The 13,316-nt window shown below is 37.5% G+C and overlaps 1 protein-coding gene across 2 annotated transcripts in view; it reads right to left on the bottom strand.

The window, feature by feature from the left end:
- The window catches only part of KCTD3 (potassium channel tetramerization domain containing 3), a 44,115-nt gene that overhangs the window by 12,883 nt on the left and 17,916 nt on the right, over positions 1-13,316 (bottom strand). For both annotated transcript variants that reach the window (XM_060754271.2, XM_060754272.2), the window contains exons 10-15: positions 10,491-10,606; positions 6,825-6,912; positions 3,747-3,863; positions 2,799-2,969; positions 1,547-1,702; positions 325-421 (exon numbers count right to left, since the gene is read on the bottom strand). In XM_060754271.2, the coding sequence (XP_060610254.2) occupies positions 325-421; positions 1,547-1,702; positions 2,799-2,969; positions 3,747-3,863; positions 6,825-6,912; positions 10,491-10,606 (745 nt within the window). The remainder of the gene's footprint in view (positions 1-324; positions 422-1,546; positions 1,703-2,798; positions 2,970-3,746; positions 3,864-6,824; positions 6,913-10,490; positions 10,607-13,316) is intronic.

The following is a 13,316-nucleotide window of genomic DNA, read 5'->3' as shown; positions in this document are numbered from 1 at the left end:
TATATACTATTATATTGTATATATTGAGGTGCTCCTGAGTGATGCTGCAGGAGACACCATGGAGCTGTGTCTTCCTGGCTGCCCCTTCTTCACTCTGTGGCCTCTAAACTTGAACTTCAATAGAATCAAGCCCAAGATGTTATAATATTGCTAATCAAGAACAACTTTTGATGTGGGAACAATTCTCTAGAATCAACTGTGTCATATGTTTGGGATAATACTCTTGTTAAAAGCCTTACAGTGTAAACGTAACAAAAGCTTGCTTTATAATTAACTTTGTCCTTGCCCTTTACGATGGTGCTTCACTGTGATTCTGTTGCTTACCTTTTTCCTGTAGAAGACAGCCTTACAAAGAGTTTGTTAGTGATGGGAACAACTTTTTGGATAAACACCTGTTGATCATCACGCTCACCGAATGGCCCTGTAATGGGAAAGCAAAAGAAATAAAAGGTTTTTCATCATTCAATATAATGTTCTCAACACTTTCTCAGCCCCATATAATGCAGTACTTGATCTATTAGTGCCATGGAATACTATGTATGTATTTCCTTTTTCCCCCCTAGGGCAGCCTTATAATGCATCTTCTAGAGTAGAGGTAAGGAAAGGATAGCTCTGGGCCATCCAAGGTTGTTTTTGCGGCTCTCAAACTTTCAATTTTTCCCAAACTAACCCCTTTCTGGCTAAAAATGGTTTCACTGTCGCTCCTGAAAGCCCACTGAGCAGCAATTTAGCCTCTGCAAACATTGCCAGGACCTTTGTATGGTCTAATATCTAAAAAATAAAAGGTGTGTATGTGTGTGTGTGTGTGTGTGTGGAGGGGGGGTGTTAATAGTTCAAAACCAGAAATAGATTTCCATCCAGTTCAGGGAGTTGTTTTTGACAGTCCATACTGCTACTGAAAGACCACATAAGCAGAAAAGTGGTCCTTGAATCTGCTGTAGTTGCTCACCTTTATCTTAAAGATTGCTTTCCCTACAATGTGTGTTAGGCGAGTGAGAAATGAATCCTTACGTCGCAAAGCCTGAAGTACCAACTGTATGGCATTGGCATTGCTGCATCTTTTCAACAATTCTATTAGTAGTTGGATGGAGAATCACCAGAAATCTCCAAACAGGTTTAGAAGAATTCCTGCCTGAAACCCTGGAAACCAATTGCTATCAGTCATGGTTGACAACGCTCGATTAGATAAACCAATAGTCTTACTTAGCAGAAGCCAGCTTCTAATTTCTTTTCTCATCTCTCTTCCTCTCTACATCACTGTACATTGTGCCTGGGCTCCAGTGGCTGGTGAAATCCATCTCCGCAACTGCCATTGTTCTGGTCTTTGAGGGACACAAGAAGCATCCAGCATCTGATGACCTTCATCTCCTTCCTCCTGACATTCCACATTTACTTGTGTGTCCTGTCTTACTTAAACTGTAAGCCAGAGGAAACTACCTGTAAGCCACTTTGGGAACTTTTTTGGCTGATTGGTAGGGTACAAATACTTCAATTAAAACAGAAATGTCTAATTAAAGAATGGGATAGTTACATTTACATCAACTACCTATATCATTTCCTGAAGAATAACTTCCATGACTCTCAGTCTCCTCCAAGGACAAAATTTTAAATGATGCCAAAGGAGTCGATCCTGGCTGTGTTGAAATCATCCCTCTGAAACGAGTCACTGTCCATGTCCGAACATGATTGTTATCTGCACAAACTGGAAAGAACATACGTATAGACGTTATGTGTATACACACACACACGCGCGCACACACAAAAGATACAGCAGTTTGTTGTTCTAATCTATTCACTTCGCTTCACTTTATTTCTAATCTATTCACTTCACTTTATTTATTTAATCTATTCAAAGATTTTGGTCTTCTGGTGCTTTCAAGTGCTGACAATAAATCTTCTGCACAACTCTAATGTGTGGCTCTCCAACTATTTTGAATAACATGTCTATATGAACTTCAGAGTAGCTAATGATCATGAATGATGGGAGTTTTAACCCAAAATATTGGAGGTAGATGAAAAAACTGGTAAAATTCTTTACTTTTATTTATTAATGAACGAGTCAGATGCCTTTTCACAAAATAAAGCACTAAATGTGGCTAAAATTAAGGTTGTTATAAGTATTTGAATAGGAAATGACATGAAAGCCATATAGCTATTTTCTGAGTGATTTAAGCAGAAAATACTGTACTAGAATCTGATAAAAAAACAGAAACAACGGTTACTCTCAAGATTATTCTACAGATTGTTTTAATGTTTGTGCAACATATTAGAACCTGCAGCAGCACAATCTATATTTGGATCGGAATACAGATTGTGATGCTGTAGAGAAAAATAAGAGTAAAATAAAATACTATACAATTAGGAACAAAACAAAGGTTAACATTTTAAAATTCCAAAATGCATATACAAAAAAATGGCCTTTCTACATTTAATCCTACAATGTGTACCACTCTCTGCACCACTGATTTACTCATTCACACATCCATTCACTCTGCCCCAGGCAACCCAACTGTCAGCAAAACATGTTTCTCAGTGACTATCAACACCACATTTATATTTGTTGTTTGCTCTACTATATCACCACTGTAATAGTTACTTTCTTCTAAAGTTTACCTCTATGGCCATTTATTTTTCCTGAGCTTCAACACCAGCCTCACTACAAGGAGAATGGACTTTTATCTGCTACGGTGTAGGAACTCAATACTTTGTTGTTTTTCTTTGTAACTTCAGAAATGTGAAGGGGTGGCACAAAATCAAGCAGGAATGCTAGGGAGTCACCATGATTCCAGCAAGATTACCTGACACAAGATGTTTCTCAGACAACATGATCTTTGTAACGGGGCTTCGATGAACAGTGAAAGTCTGAAAGAGTTGAGGGCCTGAGCCAACTGTTTCTGGGTGTTGCACAATTACACGCACTGCTCCCGAACTTGTGCCATATGCAATTTCAATCCAATTGCCACTTACACCTATGCCAGAAAGAAAACAGGTTTCAGTACAATACATCTTTTTCTAACATAGTTTTGAGCTGCTCAGTGCCCCTGTATAATAGATTAGATACTTACACACAACTTTTTAAACCACTCTTTAGAATGGTTTCTGACTTGTTTTTCTTAACATATGTATACTAAAAATGGCTTTTCCTCACACTGTAGTAACAAAGTATTAGTGACTACAAATGTCCAGTAACAACATCATTACAATCAGTAAATAAATACTTGCACGGCATGACCAGAAAAATAAAAGCTTACTCTTAAAACATGGAATTATTTGCCTTCTCATATTGAATAGCTGGACATTGCTATGCTACATTAAAGAACATATGACCTCAAGTTTTATTATTTAATAAATTTATTTATTATTTAATAAATTATACTTTTAAAAAATCTAGATTTGTATGAAGTAGAAATTTGACAACTAACGTATCCTTGTTTTTTTATAAGTGCAATAAACATTTTTAAACTGTATCATATTTACACTTGTCAACAGAAAAAGAAATCCAAAGACAACATTTACATCTTGTAAGAACTGATGAACATAGTTAATTAACACTGCATAGTCCCTAACAAGTACACGTATTGTGTGAAGGCAGTGTTTATGAGCAAACAAGGAAAATATGCTTTTCTTTCCATACTACAGGTGTGAAATGAAACTTCAAATTAAAACTTTAGATTTCTAATTACAAGATAAGACTAGAAAGGTGCTCCATACAGTATAAGACATTAAGAGGTCAAAATAGTACAAACTTGTTTTTGGTGTAAGGTAAACACTAAGTGCTGTTATGGCGTCATTGGAAGGATCATGATAAAGTTCTGTCACCAGAAGATCATTATCCTTCATCCGTAATGGAAATTTTTGCATATCTGTGAAGTAAAAGATATAAAAGTTATTTTACAATGATAAACTAAACAAAGAAGATGATTTTAATACCTTCTCAGAATAACCGGAATAATTGCTGTAATAAACAGAAAGGAATATCTATCTATCTATCTATCTATACACATACATACATACACACTAGCCGTCCCCTGTCACGCGTTGCTGTGGCCCACATGACTCTTCTGTGTGGGAGTTTTGGCCCAATTCTATCGGTGGGGTTCAGAATGCTCTGTGATTGTATGTGAACTACAAATCCCAGGAACTACAACTCCCAAATGTCAAGATTCTATTTTCCCCAAACTCCACCAGTGTTCACATTTGGACATATTGAGTATTCGTGTAGATTTTGGTCCAGATACATCATTGTTTGAGTCCACAGTGCTCTCTGGATGTAGGTGAACTACAACTCCAAAACCAAAGGACACTGCCCACCAAACCGTTCCAGTATTTTCTGTTGGTCATAGGAGAACTGTGTGTCAAGTTTGGTTCAATTCCATCATTGGTGGGGTTCAGAATGCTCTTTGATTGTACATAAATGACAAATCCCAGAAACTACAACTCCCAGTCAATTCGTCCAGTAGTTTTTGAGTTATGTTAATCCCACAAACGAACAGTGCATTTATATATATATATATATATTTATATATATATATATATATATATGGAAAGAACACAGAACAACAAAATCCTCTTGTATTGTTACATGCTGATTTCATATATTTTGTAAAACTTAAGCTCCTGAAACCTGAATAGTAAAGGCATAAGTTTATCTGTTTAAAACAAAAAACATGAATTCTTGCCGATTAAATACCATAATATTAAGAGCATAGCTATCTCCATGTAGAAACCCAACATAACTGGAAACAATGTGATCAAGGGGAAAATATTCTGAATAGAAAAAGCTTATAATCAACCTGAGAATATGTACATTGGTACAAAAGGGTATGGCTAATATATGATGGTTGATTAATCTGTTCACAGGTAACCAAGAAACTGGCTCCACAAGTGAAGACCAGTAAAAGTTCAGTTTGGTTGAATGGGATGTAATTGTTTATGCCCTCAAAGGTCAGTAAACATCTCCCTCTGATTAGGCAAATAGGCTGGAGATACTATAAAGCTCTTGGGAAACAAGTGTCAAACTGATGAGTCAGCTTTCCACAAGGATGTAACTGATGTTGATAATACTGTTCTTGGTTTTGAACCAAGTGTTGTTCTATCTGTTGTTAAATACAGTCAACATCAGAGATGATCGTATGCCCTGAAAAATGTCTGTCTAGAATATACCACTGATCCCAAGATAGAGGCCCAGGTGACTACCAGGTGGTGATGAGAGGTACACAAATATATATATTTTACTAACTTAGGCAATCCCCCATAGCTTGAGTATGATAGTCTTCCAGATGTGGTGTCTTAGCGCTGGGTCCGTAGGTGGCTGTGGAGCCCTATTCTTGATCCAAATGTTTTCCCGCAGTGAGGACATCGGTTTCCAGATGGAAGATGGTCCGAGTCAAGGTTGGCTTGATGCGCCTCCCTCTTGGCACTTTTCTCCCTTTCACCCTCTATTTGTGCCTCTTCAAATTCAGCAGCACAGCTGGTCACAGCTGAACTCCAGTTGGAGTGCTCAAGGGCCACGGCTTCCCAGTTCTATGCCACGGTTTTTAAGGTTGGCTTTAAGCCCATCTTTAAATCTCTTTTCCACCAATCTTATGTTTCCCGTTCTTGAGTTCAGAGTAGAGCAACTGCTTTGGGAGATGGTAATCAGGCATTCTGACAATGTGGCCAGTCCAATGGAGTTGATAGCGGAGGAGCATTGCTTCAATGCTGGTGGTCTTTGCTTCTTCCAGCGTGCTGATCTTTGTCTGCTTGTCTTCCCAAGAGATTTGCAGGATTTTTCGGAGGCAGCACTGATGGAATCGTTCCAGGAGCTGCATATGACTTCTGTAGACAGTCCACATTTTGCAGGCATATAGCAATGGCTTTATAAAGAAGCACCTTTGTCTCCCTACGGATGTCCCAATCCTCAAACACTCTCTGCTTGATTCGGAAACACATCCCTGTTTTGACACCTGATTCCACCTTAAATGGGACACTTTGGGAGCTATTGCTGTCCAGGACTGTTGCCATCATGTCATCATGGAGGAGCCGCAGGATGTTCACAAATTTGTTAGGGCACCTGATTTTTTGGAGGATGGTCCAGAGAGCACTGTGATTCACTGTCTCGAATGCTTCTGCGAGGTTAATGAATGCCATGTACAGAGGTTGATTTTGTTTCCCCTGCATTTTTCTGGGATTCTGGGAGGGTGTCTTCTGTTCTCCCCCCCCCCTTTTTTTTTTTTTTTGAAAAGGATGATGATGGTGACATCTTTGAAGTCTGCTGGGATTTTCTTAGTCACCCACACTTTTTCAATGAGCTGGTGGAGTTGTTGTGTCAGCTCAGGTCCACCCTCCTTTAAGATTTCAGCAGGGATCCCATCAGGTCCGCTGGCTTTGTTACTTTTTTGTTGGCTGATAGCATTGCTGACTTCTTCCAAACTAGGCAGTGCTGCAAGCTCATTCCTGGTTTGTTGTTGCGGAATTTGTGAGACAACCTCTTCAGCCACATTGGAGCTGCAATACAGGAGGCTTTTGTAGTGCTCTTTCCAACATAGTGCCATTGATTTTTTGTCCTTCAGAAGTTTGGTTCCATCTGATAAGCATAGAGGATGTATGCCATGGTTTCTTGGTCTGTAGATGACCTGTCCAGCAGTCATCAACACCTGTCATTGCTCTTGTGAAACGGATGTTGCAGCTGTCTCTAGAATGTGTAATTACATAGTCTAAGAGGTGCCAATGCTTTGACCAAATTAGGTGACAAATGGCCAAAAAACATTCTCCCTCGATCCCTCAATCTAAACACTGGGGAGCCGTATCCAATATTATGTTGTGCATGGAGCACTTGATCTTACCAATGTAATATATGGAGCCGTTGTTGCAGCCCAGCAATAGGAATGATCCAGCAGTATCATAACTAGTGATAGGAACAACATCCTGAACCTAAGATAAATAAAAGGTAACTAATGAATTGAAAATTACATTTTTACATAAGATTTCAATTTCAATCATGCTAACATATGATTTCACAATGTATCCAATTGCTAGTCCTAAATGAGTAGACCAATTAAATTACTAATGTCTACAGAAAAGCTACCTTACAATTCAGCAAATGATTCAACAAGTCAATTCTAATAGGAACTAGAAATTTAATATTTTCCTATTTCAAGTAAGGACAATTTTCTGTTTCATTTAAGCAAGTTAAAGACAGTGTATAAATTTCAATGTATATGGTGACCATCCTACAATTTTTATGAATCTGGGAAGTATGTGTTTTGCCATACCATAAAAACAGCTATTTCTATTTTCAAGATACAATAACTTGAGCTTATCTTACAGCAAGGTAATTGCAGAAGGCCAATGCAGTTCATAAAAATGAAACAAAAAAAAACCTTACATGTGGCAATTCAACCACTTTTAGAAAGTTCCATCTTTAAAGTACATGATAACCATCATAACAAATTATCAAAACACAAAGGGCTAACTGTTCTTTGATATACAGGCTCATTTCCAAATAATAATCATGTAACACCAGTTATCCACAATAGCATCTGAGTATAATAGTGCATTTGTCATATTAAACAGTGTTTATCAAGGTGTCATTAGCAAGAAATTTGTCAATGCATGATGAAAAATATCATCAAGTTAATGTCTTAGATGTTTTGAGTCTCCTTGTGGAGAGAAAAAGGGGTATAAATAAACACCATAATATGGAGTTCTCTTCTTTTTCAATTTAAATTCTACCAGTTTTCAGACTAACAACATTTAAAACAAATACGCTGCTTTTTCTTTTCTTTTTTTTCCAGGGAGTTTATTTCTGGAGAGGACCATACTACTAGTTGAAACATTTAGATAAATCCACAGGAACAGTATTTTTTAAAAAGCCTGTTAGTGTCCATGCATCATGAATGCTTCCCATTTTTTCCAAATTTCTCTCTTCCAACACAATTTATCCAGCAGTTTATAAACTAACAATTACATTTAAATAATATATGGCCTAAATCCAACATTACATTGCTTCCTAATTAGAAGTGTGGTCAACTTTCCTCTCCTCCCCATTTCCTAAACAAGCAGGCTGCAGCATTTTCTAGCTCTCCAGAGCATGTTTTGAGGAAACGTGGGCTGCAGGGAGAAGCAGATAGTTTGTGGAGAAGAGAAAGGGAACCTAATGGAACAAGGAAGGAGAGCCAAAGTGTTTGAAGATATTAACTTGAATAAGTATCCCATGCATAAGCAGTAAAACATCAAATAAACTGCATCATGCATCTCCTTTGCATTCCTCTTTCTTTCTACCAAAATCCTACTTTCAGTCTCATTCTACTTTTTGTACCTCTGATTAACCAGTTGGCATATTTGTTGATTTAGCAGTTAACAAATGATTCGAGTATTGTATTCTAATTGGAGCTAATCAATGTCATTCAAGCTTATGTGCCCATTAGTAGAAGGCAGAAGCTCTAGTTATATGTTTATGACTTCACTTGGAATTTTCCGAACAATATAAAATTATGTAAGAGGAGTGCATTAGGCATTAGGTAAACAACATAGAAATACAGGCGAAATTAGCTGAATAGTTCCTAAAATAGTATCAAAATAAAGATTGCCTTCTTATAAATGCTTCTCGAGTTTTCAAGGGATGGCAACAGAGCTCTTAAGAAATTTAGCTATCATTAGTTTCAAACCTATTAGGCTAACTTCCAATGCAAAACAGAATGATTGTATTATGATACTTGGCTTTCTGCATTCTCATAGCATTGCTCATTGACATGACTGTCACTTATGGGCAAAATCAGGATTTATTCAACCAGTGCTGTGGCAGCCACAGAGTCAGCCTAAGGTCACTTCTGCCTCTTGAGATTTGCAAGACAGCCTCCTGGATTTCATTACACAGCGTCTTTACATTGTACCATAAAGACATTCATCTGGCTGTGTTACAAGTTTGTTTCTTGCATGAATGCCCAGCATTTCCCTTAGCCTTGTCTAGAATCCAAGATTCTCTATTCCCATTGTCAGAATGCATAATATATAAAAATCACAGGGCATTTCAGAATAGAAATAGAAAATACGTAGATATCTTTGAGGTACCATGTACAGTACATAACTGAAAAAGTTTGACAGGATGACTAATTCTAAATATTTGTAAGATCAACACAGAGTTAATTTGCTTAACAACTAAATACTAGGTTTGTTCTGACTTGGAATTAAGTGAAGTGATCATTTGTAAAATGAAGAACAACCAAAACACAAGAAGCAATAGGGAAAAAGAAACAGCATTTCAATAAAGAAAGGGCATATAAACATTTATTACTAGTAGAGTTCTGAACATTGGATTTCAACCCTGGAGAACTTCAGAAATGGAAACCCTAGACTTCAGCCATGGAAACCCTAACAAGCCTTTTGAGAGGTTTTATTTTAAGGTCACTATAAGTCAGTGGTTCTCAACCTGGGGGTCGGGACCCCTGGGGGGGCTGCTAGGGGGTGTCAGAGGGGTCGCCAGAGACCATAAAAAAACACTATATTTTCTGTTGGTCATGGGGCTTCTGTGTGGGAAGTTTGGTCCAATTCTATCATTGGTGGTGAACTATACATCTCAGCAACTACAACTCCCAAATGTCAAGGTCTATTTTCCCCAAACTCCACCAGTGTTCATATTTGGGCATATTGAATATTCATGCCAAGTTTGGTCTAGCTCCAACATTCTTTGAGTCCACAGTGCTCTCTGGATGTAGGTGAATTACTACTCCAAAATTCAAGGTCAACGCCCACCAAACCCTTCCAGTATTTTTTGGTGGTCACAAGAGTTCTGTTTGCTAACTTTGGTTCAATTCCATCATTGGTGGAGTTCAGAATGCTCTTTGATTGCAGGTGAACTATAAATCTCAGCAACTACAACTCCCAAATGACAAGTCTATTTTCCCCAAACTCTGCCAGTGTTCACATTTGGGCATATTGAATATTTGTGCCAAGTTTGGTCAAGCTCCATCATTGTTTGAGTCCACAGTGCTCTCTGGAAGTAGGTGAACTACAACTCCAAAATTCAAGGTCAACACCCACCAAACCCTTCCAGTATTTTTTGGTGGTCACGGGAGTTCTGTTTGCCAACTTTGATTCAATTCCATCATTGGTGGAGTTCAGAATGCTCTTTGATCGTAGGTTAAATATAAATTCCAGCAACTACAACTCCCAAACGACAAAATCAACCTCACCAGTATTGAAATTTGGGTGTATCAGATACTTGTGCCAAATTTGGTACAGTATATACATCCTACATATCAAATATTTATATTACGATTCATAACAGTAGCAAAATGACAGTTATGAAATAGCAACAAAAGTAATGTTATGGTTGGGGGTCACCACAACATGAGGAACTTTATTAAGGGGTCACTGCATTAGGAAGGTTGAGAACCACTGCTATAAGTCAAAAACAGTGTGAAGGTACACAAGAAAAGCAATATAAAAATGACAGCCCTTTTTGGAACCTCATGGAACACATTGCTTTGAAGTATTTACATGTAACATACCTGCCAGTGTTGAGTCACAGCATTCCATACTCCCACTTTTCCTGTATGACTAGTAGCCACCAACTGGTTACCAATAAAGAACAGAGCATCTACTGGTACTCCAAGACTAAATATCCCTATAAGAAAACATGCACAACATCTTAAAGGAACTATTAAAACTGTTTTGAGAATAAATGCTATCAAGGAACACAAGGAAAAGGCACATATCAGAAAAGAATAGCATTTTCATAATCTTAAAAAGAGACAAGAAAACTATTCATACATTTTCTCTTCAGCATTGCATAACAATATCCTATGAACTGCAGTTTACTTAATGTGGAATTTGGCAACAGCATCAGCCATGTCTACATACAGACCAAAACAACTCCTCCATTATGAAGTGAGATAACAAGCATGAATTCAAAAGGTATTATTTGCATACTTCATTCTGTCAGTCCACAATAACCACACACCACTTTTTTTATACCTTAAATAATCCAAATCTAACAGTACATTTAAACTGACATGCTTATCAACACCCAACTTTTCTTCTACTTCCATTGTTACAATTGATGATCTTGTGCCAGTTTTTTAAAAATGATGTTGACTGTCCAAATTGAAGTAGAAACTTAAGGTGACTCAGCTTGAGACTTCCCATTTTCAGACTCTTTCTCACAGAAGAACAGCACGTGATAAACGAATTCAAGTACACGCAAGCCTTCTCCAGTTATCTATGGCACTAAATTATCTATGGATTTTAATCAGATTTGTGACACAAACTGTCAAGTCAATTAGTTGATTATTAACTTCTTGACTTGAAAGACTCTTGTGCTTTTCCAAGTTTATTTTCTGAGTGTGATTTGACAGAATGCTTGCCAACTACATCCATCAAATCAGAATAAGCTTACAGTATAATAAAAGCAGCATAAAAGCACAACAATGCTGCCAAGCAAAATGGTTCCTTTATACAGATTACTGTAATTTCATTATAATTCTACTTAGGAATTAATTAATCCTGCAGGAAATAATAATGCATTTATAGCAATATTTACATCAAAAGCTCTACAAAACTCTTCTGAAGACCCTTCAGGTTTTCAGAATTAATGAGGGAAGAAACAGTGATATTAAGAACCAATCTGATATTTTTAAGTGGGGAATGGAAATTGCTATGTTTTCCGATAGCAGGCAAGAAGCTTGGTGCATAAAGTGATTTAATTACAATGCCAAATAATTTTTCAGGGCATATGATCATCTCTGATGTTGACTATATTTAACAACAGGGCACATAAAAGGAGGCAATAATAAAAAGGAGAGAAACAACTAGAATTGATTACTCTGGAGAAGGACGAGGTTCAGGGAAATCAAGGAAGACAGCGTGAATAGTCTGAAGGAATTTAAAGTGTCACTCCTGCTTAGGCTCAACAATCCTGATGGCCGTCCACAGGGAAGACGATGGTATAAGTAATGACAGGTTCTTGTCTTAAGGGGCCCTCTCAGTAAAATATTGCTTATAGCAGCAATCCAGTAGTGGTATCTTATGTAAGTAATATTGAAAGGAAAACAGCCTCTGGGAGAGCTCTATCATGGAGATGCCAGCTCTTGCAATTTTCCATAGATGGTGTTGTCAGCTTCTGAAGAGTGTTTGTAACAACAAATTGTTTCTTTTACAGGACATGAACAAAGCACTACTTCTCTATCCCAAGGCAGAGCGGCTGACATTAGCCTCGGCAAGAGAAACGGCCCTGTAAAGTTATCTGAACAAGAACAGCCTTGCCTATTTAGTAACTAAAACTACAAATAGGTTGATGTGTATTAATTTCAATATATCATTTTAGTGTGTTGTATAGTACAGCTAGAGTACATCAATATGCTTATCATTTACTTAATTTAACTTTGTGCCACTTGAAAGGATGTTTCTTGATGAAGAATTTTCATGTCTTAACTGTGATCAAGGTGAGAAATAATGTTTTATCTTATTTTCCCAGTTCAGTACTGATTGCCTTACCAGCAATTAAAATTAAAATGGTTTCTGCTGTGTAACTTTGGTGAAGCCAGTCACAATTATTCATACAGACTGCATTTCCTTGTCTTTCACTACCTATGTTTTTAGTTCTCCTTTGCCCCCTTCTACACTTGAGATTGTTAGTGTTTCCAGACTCCCGAAATGACCTCATATGCTGTCCCAGTTGAAAACTAATATTCAACTTTGAGTAATATGACTCACACAGAGAGCACATGGAAAGGTAAACTAGACATATGTGAACAAGTAAGCAAGAGCAAAAAGAGGGAAATAATCCGTCTTATTTATTTTGAGGTAACTACAAAGTCCCCACACCAGTCCCCGCAACTCAAGCTACCGAAGGGGTGTGTGTGTGTGGGGGGGGGGGGGGGGGTCTTAATGTCCCTTCCTGTTCATATAGGTTTATTTGAGAAGGCAAACTATTCCTTCTGTTATTTGATAGTCTGGGCAGCATAAAATAAAAAACACATTTAAAAGAGGGTTGCTGTGCGTTTCCCAAGCTGTATTGCCATGTTTCAAAAGCATTCTCTCCTGACATTTCACTCACATCTATTGCAGGAATCCTCAGAGATTGTGAGGTCTGTTGGAAACTAGCCAAGTAAGGTTTATATATCTGTGGAATGTCCAGAGGATTCTTGATCCACAAATTCACTATCCGCAGCTTGAAAATACTATTTTTAAATCCAAAAAGGAAAATTTCATTTTGCCATTTTATATAAGGGACACCAATTTATTATTCCATTATATGTACACAATGTTTTTTGGACTTGAGCATCCATAGGTTTTAATATCTGCAGGGGGTCTTGGAACTAAAACCCAGTAGATAC

Source organism: Anolis sagrei, chromosome 1 (genome assembly GCF_037176765.1).
Source record: "Anolis sagrei isolate rAnoSag1 chromosome 1, rAnoSag1.mat, whole genome shotgun sequence".
NCBI lineage: Eukaryota > Metazoa > Chordata > Lepidosauria > Squamata > Dactyloidae > Anolis > Anolis sagrei.
This window is presented reverse-complemented; position numbering and strand designations above follow the sequence as displayed.